Genomic DNA, 24,774 nt, shown 5'->3' with positions numbered 1-24,774 from the left:
TGCTGCTGCTGCTATAGATTAACCCCTTGCAAGAGAGGTTGAGCGGCGGGCGGGCGTTGGATGGGGGGCATTTTATCTGTCCAGCTGCCATCTTCACCCTTCCTCTTCTCCAGCAGGGTCATCCCTTCAGCTACTGGCACCGTAGAGGGACTTGGACTGCTGGCGGGATGCAGGGGAGCGAGACTACCCTGGTCCACCTTGTCTTCTTGTGGGGGAGGAGGCAGCGTAGCGAACCAACGCTGGCGTGAGAACAGGGAGGCAAAGCGACCACCGTTTCCCACTTAAAAGAAGAGAAAAAAATAAACTAAAATAAGAAAATCTTCAGCTTAGATCTTGCCTCCTATTGACACTAGAAAAAACTGAAGCTCTTTCCAGGCTGGAGGGGGTATAGCTGCCAGGGGAGGAGCTAACAGCTTTTACTAGTGTCAACGCCTCATAGAGGACATAGCTATACCCACGGTTCCTGTGTCCCCCAATGAATATGGGCGAGAAATGTAATTTGCTGGAGTGAGACAATGCCTTTAAATGATCCCCCTAGATTCAATACCAGCTACTTTAAATGAAATGTTTTTAAATGTTTTTACATAACCATTTATTTTTATTATCTTTGATTTATTGTAACACTTAGGGTTTTCACTTTCACTTATTTATTAATCAGATCTACTATCACACACTTTATTGTATTGTATTATTTTGTATGTCTAATCCTTATTACGTGTCTATGATCATGTCTGCGTATGTAATTTACTGTGTATGTGTATATACACTCACCTAAAGAATTATTAGGAACACCTGTTCTATTTCTCATTAATGCAATTATCTAGTCAACCAATCACATGGCAGTTGCTTCAATGCATTTAGGGGTGTGGTCCTGGTCAAGACAATCTCCTGAACTCCAAACTGAATGTCAGAATGGGAAAGAAAGGTGATTTAAGCAATTTTGAGCGTGGCATGGTTGTTGGTGCCAGACGGGCTGGTCTGAGTATTTCACAATCTGCTTAGTTACTGGGATTTTCACACACAACCATTTCTAGGGTTTACAAAGAATGGTGTGAAAAGGGAAAAACATCCAATATGCGGCAGTCCTGTGGGCAAAAATGCCTTGTGGATGCTAGAGGTCAGAGGAGAATGGGCCGACTGATTCAAGCTGATAGAAGAGCAACGTTGACTGAAATAACCACTCGTTACAACCGAGGTATGCAGCAAAGAATGTGTGTAGCCACAACACGCACAACCTTGAGGCGGATGGGCTACAACAGCAGAAGACCCCACCGGGTACCACTCATCTCCACTACAAATAGGAAAAAGAGGCTACAATTTGCACAAGCTCACCAAAATTGGACTGTTGAAGACTGGAAAAATGTTGCCTGGTCTGAGGAGTCTCGATTTCTGTTGAGACATTCAAATGGTAGAGTCCGAATTTGGCGTAAACAGAATGAGAACATGTATCCATCCTCTGATGGCTACTTCCAGCAGGATAATGCACCATGTCACAAAGCTCGAATCATTTCAAATTGGTTTCTTGAACATGACAATGAGTTGACTGTACTAAAATGGTCCCCACAGTCACCAGATCTCAACCAAATAGAGCATCTTTGGGATGTGGTGGAACAGGAGCTTTGTGCCCTGGATGTGCATCCCTCAAATCTCCATCAACAGCAAGATGCTATCCTATCAATATGGGCCAACTTTTCTAAAGGATGCTATCAGCTCCTTGTTGAATCAATGCCACGTAGAATTAAGGCAGTTCTGAAGGCAAAAGGTGGTCCAACACCGTATTAGTACGGTGTTCCTAATAATTCTTTAGGTGAGTGTATATACTGATGTGTTTCACAAATCATGTTTTTATGTAGGTGTTTACTATGTCCAATGCATGTTGTGCTGTATTGATGCATATATATATATGATGGCTTTGGAGTGAAACAGTCCGGTTCTGTCTATGGTAGGCATATCGTTATACTGGTATGTTGGTGCCCTGATTCTCCTCCCCTTGTGTGATGCGTGCGCGCGTCATCCAGCTCCGCCTCCAGCGTCTCACGTCCGTGTGTCCTTACGCCGGAGCCGTCCGATCATGTGACTTGTCACATGGTGTGGGCGTGCCGGCGGGACGCCGGCCATGGGGCGGCTGGACACGGCCTGCTGGATTCTCCCGCGCCTATAGACATACACACCTGGGGATGAGTAAGTATCGATCTTCCCATTGGTTGTGAGAGACCTTAAATACCAGATCCACAGTGATGGCGTTACCCCCTGACGAAGGCACGCCGAAACGCGCGTTGGGGTAGCGCCAACCTGGGTTAATCAGCACACGGTCTGCTTTAGGTGAGCTCTGGTCCTCTTGTCACTCCCTTCTGGCCGCATGACCTTGGTGCTTTTTACACCTGGTCTCTATGGTTGGCCTGTATTGTATTTCCATCTTTATTTACTCCAGCACATCATTATCCACTGCTACATGGGAGTGCCTGTGTTGACCACTGTCTCACCTATATACATTAGTTTTTTTGTCCTGTTTCATAGGTTGGGCACTGCACCCAGTATTTTCCTATGATCGATTGATACATTGTATTTTTGATCCGTGTGCTTCCCCAGGGTGGCGCTCTTTCTTTTCTGTCCTCCGCTCTTATTTTATCCCATTAATAGCATCACATTTATTGCTTTTTCAATTATGTAATTTTAATCATGCTTTAATAAAATATATTATTTTTTTGGTACTATGAGCTCCTTTTTCTTGTGTTTCTGCTGTTGTACTCGGGAGCTTGTGCCGAGTTACCCTCTAAGTGTGTCCCTTGTGGTTGTATTGGGTGGGCACTGCCCTTCACCCTTCCCTGGGACAAATTGGGTCGCCCCCTTTTTTTCTGTTTAAATGACACTACTAGAGATGGCCAAACAGCTCTGCTTGTTGTGGTCTCCAGGTATGTACAGTTAAATCAGATTTTCCCCATTCTGTAGCATTCCTAATGCTTCAGCATAAGTAACATTTCCATTTCACAACCCAAACCACTACATACTGTGCAATTTTTGAATGCAATAGCAAAATAACTTTTTTTGCATACCTGAGGTCCAGAGTTTTCAGTTTCTGAAGTTGAAAAGCAATGTCTGCTACATTTTCCCAGGAAGACAGTAGATTATTTGATAAATTTAAGATAGAAATATCTAATTATCAACGTTAAGGACAATAGGCAAATCAAAAAAAAAATAATGCCAACAGTGGAAGAAATGGGTTCTGAAAGTGATGTTTAGTCAATGTGAAGAGCTAAGCCACAAGTGGAAGACACACAATCTTCTGTAGCTTGGAAAATTCATCTTTCTACCAACTATGGGGGTTCCAAACTATCTGTCCAAGAAATGCTGTTTGGGAGTTTGAGGGACTGGGATTCTATGGTCAAGCAGCTGCGCACAATCCCGGCACCATGATGCCAAATACAAAGTGGCTGCCAGAGTGGTGTAAAGTATATATCTTTAGGAACTGCAGTAATGAATCAAGCTACCTCTTCTGGCCGCCTGTAGTCCTGCAGTAAACAATGCTATCTATGTGCTTTATATGCTGTACGTTCAGGCTGCACATTTCAATATGTTAGTTTGCACAGATTTGGATTATTGCATAGTTTATAGTGGTTTTTCAGGAGTTTTATATTGATGAACTAAAAAAAATATATAATTCTGTACCATTATTTAACCCTTTCAGCTCCAGGCGATTTTCCATTTTTGCATTTTCAATTTTATACCTTGCATTGTTTTAGTGCCGTGGCCTTCTCCGTGCTCACCAAGCATAGCGTCATACATTGTATAGCGCTGTGCATGGTATCATAGCTCAGCCCCATGTGACCAATTAATGTGAAGTTACACGGCCTAGGAAAAGCTGGAGATGGCCACGGCACTACTGCGAGTGCCGCTGCCTTCGCGAACAGCAGATCAGCGGGGGTCCTGGGTGTTGGACCGCCACTGATCAGATACTATTGACCTATCCAGAGGATAGATCATCAGATAACTCCTTTAACTTCATCCCGGCTAAAGATGGAATAATATAGATGTATAGAAAATAAGAGAAAGAAAGGAGGTGTTATATAGAAAATAAAAAAAAAAACAAACACACGTCTTACCTAGGATTGTCACGATACAAAATTTTTACTCGATTTCGATACCATAAAAATGTATTGTGATACTCGATACCACGCGAAAAAAATAAAAAACCAAAAAAGCCGCGTGCATTCTGCATTTTATGGAACGTCTGGACCATAAGTCCTAACCTAATTTTTGTCGAGACTCTGCCACTTTCAGTGTGTGTGTATATATATATATATATATATATATATATACACTGCGTGCAGAATTATTAGGCAAATGAGTATTTTGACCACATCATCCTCTTTATGCATGTTGTCTTACTCCAAGCTGTATAGGCTCGAAATTACTACCAATTAAGCATATTAGGTGATGTGCATCTCTGTAATGAGAAGGGGTGTGGTCTAATGACATCAACACCCTATATTAGGTGTGCATAATTATTAGGCAACTTCCTTTCCTTTGGCAAAATGGGTCAAAAGAAGGACTTGACAGGCTCAGAAAAGTCAAAAATAGTGAGATATCTTGCAGAGGGATGCAGCACTCTTAAAATTGCAAAGCTTCTGAAGCGTGATCATCGAACAATCAAGCGTTTCATTCAAAATAGTCAACAGGGTCGCAAGAAGCGTGTGGAAAAACCAAGGCGTAAAAAAAACTGCCCATGAACTGAGAAAAGTCAAGCGTGCAGCTGCCAAGATGCCACTTGCCACCAGTTTGGCCATATTTCAGAGCTGCAACATCAAGGTGTGCAATACTCAGAGACATGGCCAAGGTAAGAAAGGCTGAAAGACGACCACCACTGAACAAGACACACAAGCTGAAACGTCAAGACTGGACCAAGAAATATCTCAAGACTGATTTTTCTAAGGTTTTATGGACTGATGAAATGAGAGTGAGTCTTGATGGGCCAGATTGGATGGGCCCGTGGCTGGATTGGTAAAGGGCAGAGAGCTCCAGTCCGACTCAGACGCCAGCAAGGTGGAGGTGGAGTACTGGTTTGGGCTGGTATCATCAAAGATGAGCTTGTGGGGCCTTTTCGGGTTGAGGATGGAGTCAAGCTCAACTCCCAGTCCTACTGCCAGTTTCTGGAAGACACCTTCTTCAAGCAGTGGTACAGGAAGAAGTCTGCATCCTTCAAGAAAAACATGATTTTCATGCAGGACAATGCTCCATCACACGCGTCCAAGTACTCCACAGCGTGGCTGGCAAGAAAGGGTATAAAAGGAGAAAATCTAATGACATGGCCTCCTTGTTCACCTGATCTGAACCCCATTGAGAACCTGTGGTCCATCATCAAATGTGAGATTTACAAGGAGGGAAAACAGTACACCTCTCTGAACAGTGTCTGGGAGGCTGTGGTTGCTGCTGCACGCAATGTTGATGGTGAACAGATCAAAACACTGACAGAATCCATGGATGGCAGGCTTTTGAGTGTCCTTGCAAAGAAAGGTGGCTATATTGGTCACTGATTTGTTTTTGTTTTGTTTTTGAATGTCAGAAGAAATGTATATTTGTGAATGTTGAGATGTTATATTGGTTTCACTGGTAAAAATAAATAATTGAAATGGGTATATATTTGTTTTTTGTTAAGTTGCCTAATAATTATGCACAGTAATAGTCACCTGCACACACAGATATCCCCCTAAAATAGCTAAAACTAAAAACAAACTAAAAACTACTTCCAAAAATATTCAGCTTTGATATTAATGAGTTTTTTAGGTTCATTGAGAACATGGTTGTTGTTCAATAATAAAATTAATCCTCAAAAATACAACTTGCCTAATAATTCTGCACTCCCTGTATATATATATATATATATATATATATATATATACAGTACAGACCAAAAGTTTGGACACACCTTCTCATTCAAAGAGTTTTCTTTATTTTCATGACTATGAAGGCATCAAAACTATGAATTAACACATGTGGAATTATATACATAACAAGTGTGAAACAACTGAAAATATGTCATATTCTAGGTTCTTCAAAGTAGCCACCTTTTGCTTTGATTACTGCTTTGCACACTCTTGGCATTCTCTTGATGAGCTTCAAGAGGTAGTCCCCTTAAATGGTTTTCACTTCACAGGTGTGCCCTGTCAGGTTTAATAAGTGGGATTTCTTGCCTTATAAATGGGGTTGGGACCATCAGTTGCGTTGAGGAGAAGTCAGGTGGATACACAGCTGATAGTCCTACTGAATAGAATGTTAGAATTTGTATTATGGCAAGAAAAAAGCAGCTAAGTAAAGAAAAACTAGTGGCCATCATTACTTTTAAGAAATGAAGGTCAGTCAGTCAGCCGAAAAATTGGGAAAACTTTGAAAGTAAGGGCTATTTGACCATGAAGGAGAGTGATGGGGTGCTGCACCAGATGACCTGGCCTCCACAGTCACCGGACCTGAACCCAATCAAGATGGTTTGGGGTGAGCTGGACCGCAGAGTGAAGGCAAAAGGGCCAACAAGTGCTAAGCATCTCTAGGAACTCCTTCAAGACTGTTGGAAGACCATTTCAGGGGACTACCTCTTGAAGCTCATCAAGAGAATTCCAAGAGTGTGCAAAGCAGTAATCAAAGCAAAAGGTGGCTACTTTGAAGAACCTAGAATATGACATATTTTCAGTTGTTTCACACTTGTTTGTTATGTATATAATTCCACATGTGTTAATTCATAGTTTTGATGCCTTCATAGTCATGAAAATAAAGAAAACTCTTTGAATGAGAAGGTGTGTCCAAACTTTTGGTCTGTACTGTATATATATATCTCTCTCTATCTGTTATATATATATATATATATATATATATAAAAACTGTTATATATATATATAAAAATGAGTGTCTGTCTGTCTGTTCTTTATGCGCGACAGATATTCCCAAAAAATTAGCCCCCCCCCCCAAATACAAGCCTGCAATTCTTTCTCTTCAAAGCCCAACTGATCATAAACACAGTTTTACTCCAGGTTTCCATAACAACCCAGCCATATTTATTTACTGCTTAAAGGGGCGGTCACAGTGAAAGTCACAGCTAAAGGGGCGGGCACTGTAGAGGTCACTGTTATAGGGGAAACTTTTTTTTTTTTTTTACGACACACAGAAACATAAAATGAAATAGATTAAATATACCCATGCGAAGCCAGGTCCTTCTGCTAGTATATACACTGCTCAAAAAAATAAAGGGAACACAAAAATAACACATCCTAGATCTGAATTAATTAAATATTCTTCTGAAATACTTTGTTCTTTACATAGTTGAATGTGCCGACAACAAAATCACACAAAAATTAAAAAATGGAAATCAAATTTTTTAACCCATGGAGGTCTGGATTTGGAGTCACACTCAAAATTAAAGTGGAAAAACACACTACAGGCTGATCCAACTTTGATGTAATGTCCTTAAAACAAGTCAAAATGAGGCTCAGTAGTGTGTGTGGCCTCCACGTGCCTGTATGACCTCCCTACAACGCCTGTGCATGCTCCTGATGAGGTGGCGGACGGTCTCCTGAGGGATCTCCTCCCAGATCTGGACTAAAGCATCTGCCAACTCCTGGACAGTCTGTGGTGCAACGTGACGTTGGTGGATAGAGCGAGACATGATGTCCCAGATGTGCTCAATTGGATTCAGGTCTGGGGAACGGGCGGGCCAGTCCATAGCATCAATGCCTTCGTCTTGCAGGAACTGCTGACACACTCCAGCCACCTGAGGTCTAGCATTGTCTTGCATTAGGAGGAACCCAGGGCCAACTGCACCAGCATATGGTCTCACAAGGGGTCTGAGGATCTCATCTCGGTACCTAATGGCAGTCAGGCTACCTCTGGCGAGCACATGGAGGGCTGTGCGGCCCTCCAAAGAAATGCCACCCGACACCATTATTGACCCAATACCAAACCGGTCATGCTGGAGGATGTTGCAGGCAGCAGAACGTTCTCCATGGCGTCTCAAGACTCGTCTGTCACGTGCTCAGTGTGAACCTGCTTTCATCTGTTAAGAGCACAGGGCGCCAGTGGCGAATTTGCCAATCTTGGTGTTCTCTGGCAAATGCCAAACCTCCTGCACGGTGTTGGGCTGTAAGCACAACCCCCACCTGTGGACGTCTGGCCCTCATATCACCCTCATGGAGTCTGTTTCTGACCGTTTGAGCAGACACATGCACATTTGTGGCCTGCTGGAGGTCATTTTGCAGGGCTCTGGCAGTGCTCCTCCTGTTCCTCCTTGCACAAAGGCGGAGGTAGCGGTCCTGCTGCTGGGTTGTTGCCCTCCTACGGCCTCCTCCACGTCTCCTGATGTACTAGCCTGTCTCCTGGTAGCGCCTCCATGCTCTGGACACTACGCTGACAGACACAGCAAACCTTCTTGCCACAGCTCGCATTGATGTGCCATCCTGGATAAGCTGCACTACCTGAGCCACTTGTATGGGTTGTAGACTCCGTCTCATGCTACCACTAGAGTGAAAGCACCGGCAGCATTCAAAAGTGACCAAAACATCAGCCAGGAAGCATAGGAACTGAGAAGTGGTCTGTGGTCACCACCTGCAGAACCACTCCTTTATTGGGGGTGTCTTGCTAATTGCCTATAATTTCCACCTGTTGTCTATCCCTTTTGCACAACAGCATGTGAAATTGATTGTCACTCAGTGTTGCTTCCTAAGTGGACCGTTTGATTTCACAGAAGTGTGATTGACTTGGAGTTACATTGTGTTTAAGTGTTCCCTTTATTTTTTTGAGCAGTGTATATATATATATATATATATATATATATATATACACATACACACACACACACACACACAGTTGTTTTCAAAATTATTCAACCCCCACTGAAATTGAGTGTTTTGGCCAGTTTGACATTGATCATTTCAGTCATCTTGTTTACAATTAAATCAAAGAGGCACTTGTAAGTCAGACAAATATAACATAACATTTATAATGAAATAACCACAAATGTCTTTTCTGTGCTCACATCATTATCAGTTTTATTCAACCCCCAAGTGACATTCAAACTTAGTACTTAGTACAAACATCCTTTTCCAGTTATAACAGCTTTTAAACGTGAAGTATAGCTTGACACAAGTGTCTTGCAGAGATCTACGGGTATCTTTGCCCATTCTTCATGGGCAAAAGCCTCCAGTTCAGTCACATTCTTAGGCTTGCGCGCTGCAACTGCTTTCTTTAAGTCCCACCAGAGGTTCTCAATCGGATTTAAGTCTGGTGACTGTGATGGCCACTTCAAAATGTTCCAGCCTTTAATCTGCAACCATGCTCTAGTGGACTTGGAGGTATGCTTGGGATCATTGTCCTGTTTAAAGGTCCAACGTCTCCCAAGCCTCAGGTTTGTGATGGACTGCATCACATTTTCATCCAATATCTCCTGGTACTGAAGAGAATTCATGGTACCTTGCACACGCTGAAGCTTCCCTGTACCTGTAGAAGCAAAACAGCCCCAAAGCATGACTGACCCCCCACCATGCTTCACAGTAGGCAAGGTGTTCTTTTCTTCATAGGCCTTGTTCTTCCTCCTCCAAACATAGCGTTGATCCATGGGCCCAAACAGTTCTAATTTTGTTTCATCAGTCCACAGAACACTATCCCAAAACTTTTGTGGTTTGTCCACATGACTTTTGGCATACTGCAGTCGACTCTTCTTATTCTTTGGAGACAGCAAGGGGGTGCGCCTGGGAGTTCTGGCATGGAGGCCTTCATTACGCAGTGTGCGCCTTATTGTCTGAGCTGAAACTTCAGTACCCACATCTGACAAATCTTTTTTCAGTTCCTCAGCAGTCACACGGGGACTTTTCTTCACTTTGCGCTTCAGGTAGCGCACAGCAGTCGAAGTCAGCATCTTCTTTCTGCCACGACCAGGTAGCGTTTCAACAGTGCCCTTTGCCTTGAATTTGCGAATGATGCTTCCTATTAGGCCTGCACAATAAATCGCCATATCGCAATTGCCAATTGGCCGACCCGAAAATGCTGCAATTGTATTACCATATTTTTCGCTTTATAAGACAAACTTTTTTCCCCCTAAAAGTGGGGGGAAAATGGCAGTGCGTCTTATAAAGCGATGGTTGACTTTTTACGTGGCTGACATGGATGTATCGCCAGCCACTATGTTGCACAGCACGGCCGGCGATACATCAGTGCGGAGAGGGAGGAGGGGCTGGAGGCAAGTCGTTATTTTAATGAACAAATGTTCTTCTATTTTTTTTGTTTATCTGTTCTGTGCAGTGCTATTAAAAAAATGGCAAGTTTTGTATTTTGTACTTTTGCAGTAATGCAAATATGTTATTTAATTTAGTAAAAGATGTTTTATTTTGAAAAACATTGTGCATTTCAGTTCTTGAGTTAAGCATAACTACATTTCAGCATTATCAGTAATTTCTGTGTGCTTTTGCCTTGAAAATCCAAGCAAATAGACCTCTAGCACAATTCCCTTAAAGTATCACATCGCATATCGTTATCGCAATTTTTAGGGCCCTAATCGCAATCGCACAAAATTCCCATATCGTGCAGCCCTACTTCCTATGGTGTCTCTTGGTATGTTTAACATCTTTGCAATCTTCTTATAGCCTTTGCCATTGCCCTTCCTGTGAAGAGAAATTACCTCTTCTCTTGTCTTCCTGGACCATTCTCTTGACTTCACCATGTTTGTAAACACACCAGTAAATGTCTAGAAGGAGCTGAGTATCAGTCCTTTTAAATCTGCCTAATTGGTGCTTATTATGCTTGATTGCTGCTCCTTGACATCCACAGGTGTTTTCAATACCTGATCGAAAACACTTGAATGAACCTCTGTTCTTAAGAGTGGTAGTCTTTAAGGGGTTGAATAATTGTGTCAATGAAGAAATCACAAAAAAAACATTTAATACTGTATTACAAAAACAATTGATGTCATTATAGTTGCATTTGGTTCTTTAAAAAGTCCTTGTAAGATTTCATTCTGAACACAATTACAAATGTACACTAAATTCCCTAAAACCCTTTACAGCATTGGGGGTCTGTCTAGACCAAATGACTGGACCGATCTTTACCAAATTTGGCACACAGGTACATCAGGTGTCCAGGAAGGTTTTAGACCGGGTCTCAGCTCTCTAGGACGTACCGTTCCTGAGAAATTCCCCAAAAATGACCCACATTAGCCAATACAAGCCTGCAAGTCTTTCTCTTCAAATCCCAACTGCCATAAACACAGTTTTACTCCAGGTTTCCATAACAACCCAGCCATTTTTCTTTACTGCTTAAAGGGGCGGTCACAGTGGAGGTCACTGTTTCTAACCCCTTAAGGACTTAGGACGTACCGGTACAGCATGTTTCCCGACTCCTTAAGGACCAATGACGTACCGGTATGTTATGTGTTATTCCGAACACCGTCGCCCGGTGATCGGAACCCGATGCCTGCTCAAATCATTGACCAGGCACCTTGGCTAAATGCGCGGGGGGGTGGAGGTCCCGTGAACCCCCCCCCCCCCGTGTCGGCGATCGCCGCAAATCGCAGGTAAACCGCAGGTAAATTCAGACCATCGGGTCCCCATGCGGCTGTAGGGGGGACCCGATGGCATGGAAGGCATCGCGCTGCCTTCCAGTGACGAGCCTGTGAGATCCAGCCCCCTGGATCTCACAGGCTGGATGCTGTATGAGTAATACACACAGTATTACTCATACAGCCAATGCATTCCAATACAGAAGTATTGGAATGCTTTGTAAAGGATTAGACCCCCAAAAGTTCAAGTCCCAAAGTGGGACAAAAAAAAAAGTTTCAAAAATAAAGTCCCCCCCCCCCAAATTTTTTTTTTTAAGTTTCAAGTAAAAAATAAACAAAAACGTCATTTTCCCCAAATAAAGTTAAAAAAAAATTGGTAAAAAATTGGTAAAAAATAGGGAGGGGGGGGGGGAACATAAACATATCACATGACCTAACCCCTCAGATGAACACCATAAAAAATAAAAACAGTGCTAAATAAACAATTGTTTGTCACCTTACATCACAAAAAGTGTAATAGCAAGCGATCAAAAAGTCATACGCACCCCAAAATAGTGCCAATAAAACGGTCATCTCATCCCGCAAAAATCATACCCTACCCAAGGTAATCGCCAAAAAACTGAAAAAATTATGGCTCTCAGACAATGGAAACACTAAAACATGATTTTTTTTTTGCTTAAAAAAATAAATCATTGTGTAAAAGTTACATAAATAAAAAAAAAAGTATACATATTAGGTATCGCCGCATCCGTGACAACCTGGTCTATAAAAATATCACATGATCTAACCTGTCAGATGAATGTTGTAAATAACAAAAAATAAAAACTGCGCCAAAACAGCTATTTCTTGTTATCTTGCCTCACAAAAAGTGTAATATAGAGCAACCAAAAATCATATGTACCCTAAACTAGTACCAACAATACTGCCACCCTATCCAGTAGTTTCTACTCTAGGAGTGCATCAGGGGGGCTTCAAATGGGACATGGTGTCAAAAAAAACAGTCCAGCAAAATCTGCCTTCCAAAAACCGTATGGCATTCCTTTCCTGTTTACGACGATGGCGAGTGCCGACTCTTTTTTCTTGGATTGTATTTTCTTGTTATTGGAGGTTGAGCACCGCAAGCCGTATTGAGCGTGCCTAGGATGGTGGCGTGTTATGCCTATACCAGAGACTTATAAGGGAAGTTAGTAATGCCACCCCATCTGTTTCTTTTTTTAACTTAAATATTGAGGTTTGTTTTGCTGTTAACATTTGCTGTGTTACAGGGAAAAAAGGATTAAAATGGTATCTGAACAAATTTTTTTTTTATTTCCCCATAATTTAGCTTTAATTCCTGTGGAACACCTAAAGGATTAACAAAGCTTCAATATTAAGTTTTGAATAATTTGAGGGGTGTCGTTTCTAAAATGGTGTAGTATAGTTGGTTTCTACTATGAAAGCCCCTTAAAAGTAACTTAAGACGGTTTTGAAAATTTTCTTGAAAATTTTAAGAATTGCTTCCAAAATTGTAAGCCTTAAAAAAATTAAATAAAATAAAGACATTTACAAAATGATGGAAGCATAAAGTATACATATGGTGAATGTTACTATTTTCTGGGGTATCATCTGAATTAAAAATTGCAAATTTTTCAAAATTTTCTGTAAATTTTGAATCTTTTCGTACATAAAAGGTAAGATATATCGACTCAAATTCACCACTAATACGAAGTACGAAGTGTCACAAAAAAAATAAAAAATTCAGAACCGCTTGGATAAGTAAAAGCGTTCAAAAGTTAATCACATAAAGTGACATGTCAGATTTGAAAAATGAGGCTTCGGCATTTGGTCCAAACTGGCTGTTGCTGGAAGGGGTTAAGTCTGCGGTTACCCTGTTGCTTATGCACCTTTATCTACCATGCTTTTTTCTTCCACTCAACCTTCTATTAACCCCTTAAGGACTCAGCCCTATTTCACCTTAAGGACTTGGCCATTTTTTGAAAATCTGACCAGTGTCACTTTAAGTGAAGATAACTTTAAAACGCTTTGACTTATCCAGGCCATTCTGAGATAGTTTTTTCATCACATATTGTACTTCATGACACTGGTAAAATGAAGTCAAAAAACTTAATTTTAATTTTTTTAAAAAATATCAAATTTACCAAAAAATGTTTTTAAATTGCAAATTTCCAAGTTTCAATTTCTCTACTTCTATAATACATAGTAATATCTCCAAAAATAGTTATTACTTTACATTCCCCATATGTCTACTTCATGTTTGGATCATTTTGGGAATGATATTTTATTTTTTGGCGATGTTACAAGGCTTAGAAGTTTAGAAGCAAATCTTGAAATTTTTCAGAAATTTTCAAAAACCCAATTTCTAGGGACCAGTTCAGGTCTGAAGTCACTTTGCGAGGCTTACATAATAGAAACCACCCAAAAATTACCCCATTCTATAAACTACACCCCTCAAGGTATTCAAAACTGATTTTACAAACGTCGTTAACCCTTTAGGTGTTCCACAAGAATTCATGTAAAATAGAGATACAAATTCAAAATTTCACTTTTTTGGCAGATTTTCCATTTTAATATTTTTTTTACTTTTACAAAGCAAGGGTTAACAGCCAAACAAAACTCAATATTTATGGCCCTGATTCTGTAGTTTACAGAAACACCCCATATGTGGTCGTAAACCGCTGTACGGGCACACGGCAGAGTGCAGAAGGAAAGGAATGCCATACGGTTTTTGGAAGGCAGATTTTGCTGGACTGTTTTTTTTTTTTTACACCATGTCCCATTTGAAGCCCCCCTGATGCAACCCTAGTAGAAACTCCATAAAAGTGACCCCATCTAAGAAACTACACCCCTCAAGGAATTCAAAACAGATTTTACAAACGTTGTTAACCCTTTGGCCTCTTTCACACGGGCGTTGCGGGAAAATGTGCGGGTGCGTTGCGGGAACACACGCGATTTTTCCCGCGCGAGTGCAAAACATTGTAATGCGTTTTGCACTCGCGTGAGAAAAATCGCGCATGTTTGGTACCCAAATCCGAACTTCTTCACAGAAGTTCGGGCTTGGGATCGGTGTTCTGTAGATTGTATTATTTTCCCTTATAACATGGTTGTAAGGGAAAATAATAGCATTCTGAATACAGAATGCATAGTAAAATAGCGCTGGAGGGGTTAAAAAAATAAAATAAAATCATTTAACTCACCTTAGTCCACTTGATTGCGCTGCCGGCATCTCCTTCTGTCTCCTTCTTGGCTGATTGTAGGAACAGGACCTGTGGTGGCGTCACACCGGTCGTCACATGATCCATCACCATGGTAAAAGATCATGTGATGGATCATGTGATGACCAGAGTGACATCACCACAGGTCCTGTTCCTACAATCAGCAAAGAAGGAGACAGAAGGAGATGCCGACAGCGCGATCAAGTGGACTAAGGCGAGTTAAATTATTATTATTTTTTTAACCCCTCGAGCGCTATTTTACTATGCATTCTGTATTCAGAATGCTATTATTTTCCCTTATAACCATGTTATAAGGGGAAATAATAATGATCGGGTCTCCATCCCGATCGTCTCCTAGCAAACGTGCGTGAAAATCGCACCGCATCCGCACTTGCTTGCGATTTTCACGCAACCCCATTCACTTCTATGGGGCCTGCGTTGCGTGAAAAACGCAGAATATAGAGCATGCTGCGATTTTCACGCAACGCACAAGTGATGCGTGAAAATCACGGCTCATGTGAACAGCCCCATAGAAATGAATGGGTCGGGATTCAGTGCGGGTGCAATGCGTTCAACTCACGCATCGCATCCGCGCGGAATACTCGCCCGTTTGAAAGGGGCCTTTAGGTGTTCCACAAGAGTTATTGGCAAATGGAGATGACATTTCAGAATTTACATTTTTTGGCAAATTTTACATTTTAATCCATTTTTCCCAGTAACAAAGCAAGGGTTAACAGTCAAACAAAACTCAATATTTATGGCCCTGATTCTGTAGTTTACAGAAACACCCCATATGTGGTCGTAAACAGCTGTACGGGCACACGGCAGGGCGCAGAAGGAAAGGAATGCCATACGGTTTTTGGAAGGCAGCTTTTGCTGGACTGTTTTTTTTTTACACCATGTTCCATTTGAAGCCCCCCGATGCACCCCTAGTGTAGAAACTCCAAAAAAGTGGCCCCATTTTAGAAACTACGGGATAGGGTGGCAGTATTGTTGGTACTAGTTTAGGGTACATATGATTTTTGGTTGCTCTATATTACACTTTTTGTGAGGCAAGATAACAAGAAATAGCTGTTTTGGCACCGTTTTTATTTTTTGTTATTTACAACATTCATCTGACAGGTTAGATCATGTGATATTTTTATAGACCAGGTTGTCACGGATGCGGCGATACATAAATAAAAAAAAAAAAGTATACATATTAGGTAAGTTTTACACAATGATTTCATTTTTGAAGCAAAAAAAAATCATGTTCTAGTGTTTCCATAGTCTGAGAGCCATAATCTTTTCAGTTTTTGGGTGATTACCTTGGGTAGGGTATGATTTTTGCGGGATGAGATGACGGTTTGATTGGCACTATTTTGGGGTGCGTGTGAATTTTTGATCGCTTGCTATTACACTTTTTGTGATGTAAGGTGACAAAAAATGGTTTATTTAGCACAGTTTTTATTTAAAATTTTTTACGGTGTTCATCTGAGGGGTTAGGTCATGTGATATTTTTATAGAGCCGGTCGATACGAACGCGGCGATACCAAATATGTATACTTTTTTTTTATTTATGTAAGTTTTACACAATAACAGCTTTTTTAAAACAAAAAAAAAAAAAAAAGATGTTTTAGTGTCTCCATATTCTGAGCCATAGTTTTTTTTATTTTTTGGGCGATTGTCTCAGGTAGGGGCTCATTTTTTGCGGGAGGCGATACCTAATATGTATACTTTTTCCCCCATATCTTTTACCAATTTTTTTTTTACTGAGACATATAAGACTCCCGAATTGCCTCTTTAATCCAGCGACTGATGGAGGGTTTAGAGGCTTTCCTCCCATTATGGGTACCGGAAAAAAGGATAAGGAGGTTTTCATCCTTCCTAAATACCTTGGAGCGTTCCAGGTAAATCCTAAGACATCTCGAAATGTCGAGGGTATGGAGCACTATTTCCTCAGAGGAGGGGGGTGGAGGCAACGTTGGCAGAGAGATCACCTGGTTGATTTTGTCAAAGGAAGGAACCTTTGGGATGAAAGCAGGCAAAAATTTGAGAAGTACCCGATCCTGCAGGAACTTTGTATAAGGCTCAAAGGCAGAAAAAGCCTGGAGTTCCCCAACTCGCTTTACAGAGGTAACAGCCAACAAGAAGGTGATCTTCCAGGTCAGGAACTTGAATCCCGCCTCCTCTAGGGGCTCAAAGGGGGAAGATGATAACCCCCTGAGCACGACTGATAAATCCCAAACAGGGATAGGTCTGATTACTGTAGGCTTTAATCTTGAGGCTCCCTTCAGGAATCTCTTGATAAGGGGGGTCTTGAGAAATAGCTCTGTTGAGACAAGCAGAGATTGCTGAAATCTGCACTTTAAGGGTAGCTGGTGATAGCCCCCTGTCCAGACTATCTTGAAGAAATTGGAGAATTATCGGGATGGAAGCTTCAGCGGATGTTTGCTGATGCCTTTCTACACCAGGATGAAAAGATCTTCCAGATTCTGGAGTAGGCCTTATTGGCAGCTTCTGATCTGGAGTGCTCTAAGGTTCTCAAGACAGACCCTGATAGCCCTTCTATCCTTGGAAGGGACTGGTCAACCTCCAGGCCGTCAGGTTGAACATTTGAAGATTTGAGGAGATCTGGGTGTCCCCCGACACCAGTACTCTCTCTGGGGGAAGCCTCAAAAATTGACCCCGACTCATCTGTAAGAGTTGGGTAAACCAAGCTCTTTTCGGACAGTATGGGATAATGGCGATAACTGACGCTTGGTCCTGCCTGATTTTCATCAAGACCCTTGGTATCAAGGAAATTGGAGGGAAGATGTAGGCCAGCCTGAACCTCCATGGGATTGACAGAACATCTATAGCCACCGGGTTGTCCTCCCTGTAAAGGGAGCAATACCTTTCCACCTTGGTGTTGAACCTCATTGCCATGAAATCGATCTCTGGCATGCCCCACCTGAGCGTTATCTCCTTGAAGACCTCTGGATGAAGTGACTATTCTCCGGTTGGAAGACCTCGGCTCAGGCGATCCGCAATCACATTGAGAACTCCGCGAATGTGAACGACTGATAAGTGGGTGAGGTTCAGTTCTGCCCAATCCAATATCACCCCATCTCTCTCAGGAGACGTTGTGACCTTGTGCCTCCCTTCTTGTTGATATACAGCACAGCGGTCATGCTGTCTGATTGTACCTTCACTGCCTTCACTCAAATGAAGGGAGCAAAATGAAAAAGAGCTAGTCTGATTGCTCTGATCTCCAGGAGATTTGATGACAATAACCTCTCCTGAGGTGTCCAAATTCCCTGGACTGTCATGTCCTGAAGATGCGCACCCCAGCCTACTAGGGATGCGTCTGAAGTAAGTATGATCCAAGAGGGCTGGATCAGGGACTTGCCGTCCTCGAGGTGGGTCCACCACCTTAGAGAGGATCGGACTTTGTAAGGCAGGGAGAGCACGGAATTGAGTCCCACTGGACTGTGATTCCACTTGGCTAGTACTTCCGACTGGAGCGGACGTAGATGCCATAATGCCCAAGGTACCGCCTGAGCGGTTGAAGACATTAGTCCCAACATTTTCATCCATGTTCGAATCGTTACCTGTTTTGGTACAGAAAGAGACCGGGCTGTCTGTTGCACGGATTGCCTTCTTTCGGGAGTGAGATGAATAGTCATCCTGACTGAATCCACCATGAACCCCAGGAACCTTACCGAGGTGGCTGGTTGAAGTTGGGATTTGTCCCAATTGATTATCCATCCCAACAGATGCAGGAATGTGACAGCCTGTTGGATGTGTTGGGACAGGATCGCTTCGGAAGGAGCTCTGAGGAGCCAGTCGTCCAGGTATGGAACTATACTTAGGCCCTGAAGCCTTAGCGCGGCCACCACAGAGACCACCACTTTGGTGAAAGTGTGTGGGGCTGAAGAAATCCCAAACGGGAGGGCCACAAACTGAAAATGTTTTAGGACCCCCCTGATGTTTACCGCGATCCTTAAGAATCTTCTGGACCCAGGATGGATGGGAATATGGAGATAAGCATCCTTGAGGTCTAAGGTTGCCAAGAAATCTCCCGGCATAAGAAGAATGGTCACCGACTGGATAGTTTCCATACAGAACTTCTTTTGTGTTATGAAACGGTTGAAGAACCTCAGATCTATAATCATCCTCCAACCTCCTGTATTCTTGGGTACCAGGAAAACTGGGGAGTAGATACCTGTTAACCTCTCTTGGAGAGGAACCTCTTCTAAGGCCCCCTTCTGGAAGTATTCTAGCACGTAATTTTCTAGAATCTTTTGCTTGTTGCTGGGAAGAAGACTTGTTTGGACGAACTTGTCCGGAGGCGGACTGCTCAAGTCCACAAGGTAGCCCTGAGAAATTACACGCAGGACCCAAATGTCCTGGATATGATCCTGCCAACAAGGTAGAAAGTGCTGTAGGCGACCGCCTACGGGAATGTGGGGAGAAGGGAGCCTGGGATTTCCAGTCAGACCGGCTAAATACCAAGAGCCTCGAGGAGGCCCGCAATCAGAGCGCCGAGGACTTCTTGGGCGGTCTAGAACCCCGAGAGGATTTTCCTCATCTACGGGAGCCCCAATTCCTCTGGGCTCTGGGTTGAGGTTCCGCCCTGGAACCAAACCCCTTGCCCCGACCACGGACTGCTGGGGAAGGGACTTGCCCTTCTTGTCCGACAGTCCTTCCTTTATTTGGTCAAGCTCTGCACCAAAGAGTTTGCCGGGTTCATATGCCATGGCACAAAGATTGTGCTTTGAGGTCGTATCGGCCTTCCAAGGTTTCAACCAAAGCGGACGCCTGCTCGCGGTTGAGAGAGCCATGGACTTAGATGCCAGCTTCAACTGTTGTGGCGCTGCGTCACACAAGAAGTCTATGGCAAGTCTTACATGAGGCCAGGATGTCGTCCCTAGAGACCCCCTGGTCTAGGTCAGACTGAATCTGAGAGAATCTCGTTTTCAGAAAATTCGCCACTTCAGACGAAGAAATCGCCACCGAGGCGGAGGCTGAGGAATAAGCGCGCCTAAGGGCGCAATCCGCCTTCCGGTCCATTGGGTCTTGCAAACTTGACCCGTCGTCTGATGGGATCAGGGTCCTTCTAGATAGCTTTGCAACCGCCATGTCCACCTTGGGGACAGGCCCCCAGGAAGATACTTGATCTTCTTTGACCGGAAACACTGCCTTGAATCTTTTGGTCAACACTGGACCCTTCTCCGGCTTTCTCCATTCCGTCTCTCTTGTATGGAGGCGTTGACCTGGTTCATATTGGTCTCCATATAGCCCTTTACCCAATCGACAACGTCGTGGACTGATGGCTCCAGCTGGGGGAGAGTCTTGGCCCTACAGGGTGGGCACCGGGAAAAATCGTAGGAATCCTCCAGCACGATCTGGCAGTCATGGCACTGCAGGTGACGTTCTTGCCTGCGGACTTCCTGCTGGGCTCTCGCTCACCGTCCCCGGTAGAAGACATGGCTGAAAAATAAAAAAAAAGCATAATTCAAGAAAAAAAAGACCTTTAACCGCAAGCTTCAGGATCTTTACCCAGAAGATACTAGCAAGCTCTATGTAAAGGAAAAGGTTTTCAGCAATACAGAGGTTTGCACGCAAACAACTCTAGCACCAACCACACGACTCAAGGTTAACAGATAACTGTGCTCCAGGAGACTGAACCTGGAGCCTCACCAAGTTTAAATAGGGTGTTTGGGCGCCAAACGGAAGCCCCGCCCACAAAGGGGCGGGGTAAACCTCTAAAGCTTATTACTTAGCTCTGAGTAAAAAAAAAAAACCTCCTCTGGAACCCTGAGTCATATAACGGCACCCAATAGCCCTAAACAGCGAAAATACTCCCCGGCCGACGTTACAGCGATCGGCCGGAGAAAACCCGCACCAGAATTTCAGACCGCTAGTGTCAGACAGCTAAATAGGTGAAAATCTGGTGGTAGAAACCCTTTAACATGCCATAGTGGTTTTCAAACGGGTGTCCAGACATACAAACTAAAACATATTGGAAGAATAAAAAATGTCAAGAGCATACTTCACACATGTAAAATTTTAGTCTTCAAAAGGATACTGGGACATGAACTCTGTATCACTCCTTTGTGACCAGCACTACTGACCATGCATTCTCGTACGGAAATGTCAAACAATGTGTTCAACTGACTGAAAGACAAAAGGAAATATTTACAGTCATTTACTTTAAATGGTAACCAAAAATGGGACAAGCAAGCTAAATCCATATTTAGGAAAAATGCATGCTAAAAATGTTTTCTATGGGTTTGGTTAATAAAGCAGTTTGAAGAATCAGGTTGAAGCTTTTTAAAGGGGTTTTCTAGGATATGAATACTGATGACCTATCCTCAGGATAGGTCATGAGTATCTAATTGGTAGGGTTCCGTCACCCATCATCTGTTTGAGAAGGCACTGGCTCTCCTGTGAATGCCGCAGCCTTCTCTGTGCCTACCAAGTACAGCGCCGTACATAGTATAGTGGCTGTGCTTGGTATCGCTCTAAGCACTATTGAAGTTAATGGGTCGGTGTGCGAAATCAAGCACAGCCGCTATACAATGAGTAGCACTGTGCTTCGTAAACCCCTTTAACTCAATATAAGAAGAGAAACTTCTAACCTTTGTTCCTCTTGAACCGATTCAAATCCAACAAGTTCCACTGTCTTCTTCCCAACCACCATCGTTTCATTCCAATCATCATTTAAGCCATAACGCTTTGTCACGGCAGTTAGGAAATTGATACCAAAACTTGCCTTCTTAGGCCTTATAAAAGATCCTCCTGATGGATGACTAAAAAATGAGCCAGAGTAAATACGTTAATTTGATCATTAATCAAAAGTCAAGAAAGATCAAACATGAGAAAAACATTTCAAAACAATTCCCTTCTCAGTAGTGCTGGGATCAGTAAAAATAATTCTGCCTTGAGAAAGGGTACAACAGTTTTCATTTATTGCACTAAAATATATATATATAAAAAAAAAAAAAAATCTTCATTAACCTCTTAGTGACCAGCCTGTTTTGGGCTGTAGTGATCAAGCAATTTCTTTTTTTTTTTTTTTATCTTCACATTCCAAAAACTATCAGTTTTTTTATTTTTATGTCAATGTAGTCATATGAGGGCTTGTGTTTTGCAGGACAAGTTGTAGTTTTTAATGGCATCATTTTGGGGTACTCAATTTACTGAGTAACTTTTATTAAAGGGGTTATCCAACCACTATAATGACCCCCTTAATGCCCAGGCCCCTCAGATATACCTACCCCGCTCCTAGCACCCGCGCCGCTCCTGATTACCACAAGCTTGCCGCTGCACACCCTTGGCGCGCGTATCAAAACATCTGGCAACGGGGGATGGGGGGATAGCCAGGCGACGGCAGGGACGAGCCTCCATAGCATCGCGGGAGATGCAGCGGCGGCCATGCAGGCATGGGGGGGGGGGGGGGGAGGGCATTATAAGGGTTGGGTAATCCCTTTAATTCTTTTTTGGGGGATGGGAAAAAAAAAATCTTTTTTTAAGTTTTACGAATGTCCCACAATAAAAAACCCTTTGAACCATAACCAGACCCCCCTCCTTACCAGGCCAACTTTTCAGTCAAGGGGCACCCGTACACCTTTTTTGTGCCATTAGACGACAGATATAGATTTTTTTTTTAAATAGGACAAACTGTGAAACTTCAGAAGAAAAAAAATATTTTCCTATCAATTTGTTTTTATTTTACATAGTATTTTAAGATTTTTAAAACAATTACTTTAAGTTTGTACTGTGAAAATGGGTGTTATTTGTGTAATTTATCTAAAGGCTGGGCCCACCGCATAACTTCAAATTACTGGACAGCACTATGGATTTTGGTGGCCTATTTTTCTGTTGTTGGATCCGTGGCACCTTACTGTCAGAACAGATGTTGTACAGTGGCAAAACATTAGAAACTACTTTAAAGTGACTCTATGTTGACCCTCTAAGGTATTCATCTTGTGGAAATTTGGACATTTTATGTTTTGTTTTTACATTTTTTTTTTTATTATGCACAAAAAAACATGCAATAGCTAAAACTAATACCTATTAAAAATAAATGTATGCACTTTTGTATATTTTGCACACACGCTATACTGTTACTAAAAATGTAAATATATACAGTGAATATAAAAGGGCTACACATCCCTGCTAAAATGTCAGGTTTCTGTGATGTAAAAAAATTTGACAAAGATAAATCATTTCAGAACTTTTTCCACCTTTAATGTGACCTATAAACTGTACAACTCAATTGAAAAACAAACTGAAATTTTAGGTAGAGGGAAGAAAAAATATAAAAAATAAAATAATATGGTTGCATAAGTGTGCACACCCTTAAACTAATAATTTGTTGAAGTACCTTTTGATTTTATTACAGCACTCAGTCTTTTTGGGTATCAGTCCATCAGCATGGCACATTTTGACTTCGCAAGATTTGCCCACTCTTTGCAAAAAAAACACTCCAAATCTGTCAGATTGAGAGGGCATCTCCTGTGCACAGCCCTCTTCAGATCACCCCACAGATTTTCAATCGGATTGAGGTCTGGGCTCTGGCTGGGCCATTCCAAAACTTTAATCTTCTTCTGGTGAAGCCCCTCCTTTGTTGATTTGGGTTGTTGTCATGCTGAAAGATGAAGTTCCTCTTCAGGTTCAGCTTTCTAGCAGAAGCCTGAAGGTTTTGTGCCAATATTGACTGGTATTTGGAACTGTTCATAATTCCCTCCAGCTTAACTAAGGTTCCAGCTGAAGAAAAACAGCCCCAAAGCATGATGCTGCCACCACCATGCTTCACTGTGGGTATGGTGTTCTTTTGGTCATGTGCAGTGTTTTTGTGCCAAACATATCTTTTGGAATTATGGTCAAAAAGTTCAACCTTGGTTTCATCAGACCATAACACCTTTTCCCACATGCTTTTGGGAGACTTCAGATGCGTTTTTGCAAAATGTAGCCTGGCTTGGATGTTTTTCTTCGTAAGAAAAGGCTTTCGTCTTGCCACTCTACCCCATAGCCCAGACATATGAAGAATACGGGAGATTGTTGTCACATGTACCACACAGGCAGTACTTGCCAGATATTCCTGCAGCTCCTTTAATGTTGCTGTAGGCCTCTTGGTAGCCTCCCAGACCAGTTTTCACCTCGTATTTTCATCAATTTTGGAGGGATGTCCAGTTTTTGGTAATGTCACTGTTGTGCCATATTTTCTCCACTTGATGATGACTGTCTTCACTGTGTTCCATGGTATATCTAATGCAGGCATCCTCAAACTGCGGCCCTCCAGCTGTTGCAAAACTACAACTCCCAGCATGCCCGAACAGCATACAGGTATCAGCCTACAGCAGGGCATTGTGGGAATTGTAGTTTTACAACAGCTGGAGGGCCGCAGTTTGAAGATGCCTGATCTAATGCCTTGGAAATTCTTTTGTACCCTTCTCCTGACTCCTACCTTTTAACCCCTTAGTGACCAAGCCTGTTTGGGCCTTTATGACCAAGCGTTTTTCTTCCTTTTTTTATGGTCTCGTTCCAAGAGCTATAACTTTTTTATTTTTTCGTCTATATAGCTTTATGAGGGCTTGTTTTTTACGGGACAAGTTGTAGTTTTTAATGGCGCCATTTTGGGGTACACATAACTTTCTGATTAACTTTTATTAACTCTTTCTGGGAGGGAGATGGGGAAAAATAGCAATACTGCCACTGCGTTTTTACATTATACATTTTTTGGCGTTCATTTTTCGGTGCAAATAACATAATATCTTTATTCTCTGGGTCAGTACGATTACAGTGATACTAAATACTTATAATTTTGTTTACATTTTACTACTTTTTTTTGCAATAAAACACCTTTTATTAACCCCAAAAATTATTTTGCATTGCCACTTCACAAGACCCATAACTTTTTTTAATTTTTTTATATGGAATTGTGTGAGGGCTTGATTTTTGAAAGACGACTTGTATTTTCATGGGTATGATTTTGGAGTAAATGCCGCTTTTTGATCGCTTGTTATTACGTTTTTTTTCGGTGGAAACTAAGAATAAATTAGA

At 42.2% G+C, this 24,774-nt stretch overlaps 1 protein-coding gene across 1 annotated transcript in view; it reads right to left on the bottom strand.

Annotated features, from left to right (window-relative positions):
• TBCE (tubulin folding cofactor E) overlaps window positions 1-24,774 on the bottom strand; it is a 217,405-nt gene that overhangs the window by 137,233 nt on the left and 55,398 nt on the right. Inside the window, exons 4-6 of the mRNA XM_040429306.1 lie at window positions 21,348-21,518; window positions 20,795-20,883; window positions 3,054-3,153 (exon numbers count right to left, since the gene is read on the bottom strand). Coding sequence (XP_040285240.1) covers window positions 3,054-3,153; window positions 20,795-20,883; window positions 21,348-21,518 — 360 coding nt within the window. The remainder of the gene's footprint in view (window positions 1-3,053; window positions 3,154-20,794; window positions 20,884-21,347; window positions 21,519-24,774) is intronic.

This window comes from Bufo bufo, chromosome 4, assembly GCF_905171765.1.
Source record: "Bufo bufo chromosome 4, aBufBuf1.1, whole genome shotgun sequence".
Taxonomy (NCBI): Eukaryota; Metazoa; Chordata; class Amphibia; order Anura; family Bufonidae; genus Bufo; species Bufo bufo.
The sequence above is the reverse complement of the archived record's forward strand: the minus strand, read 5'-3'. Positions and strand labels throughout refer to the sequence as shown.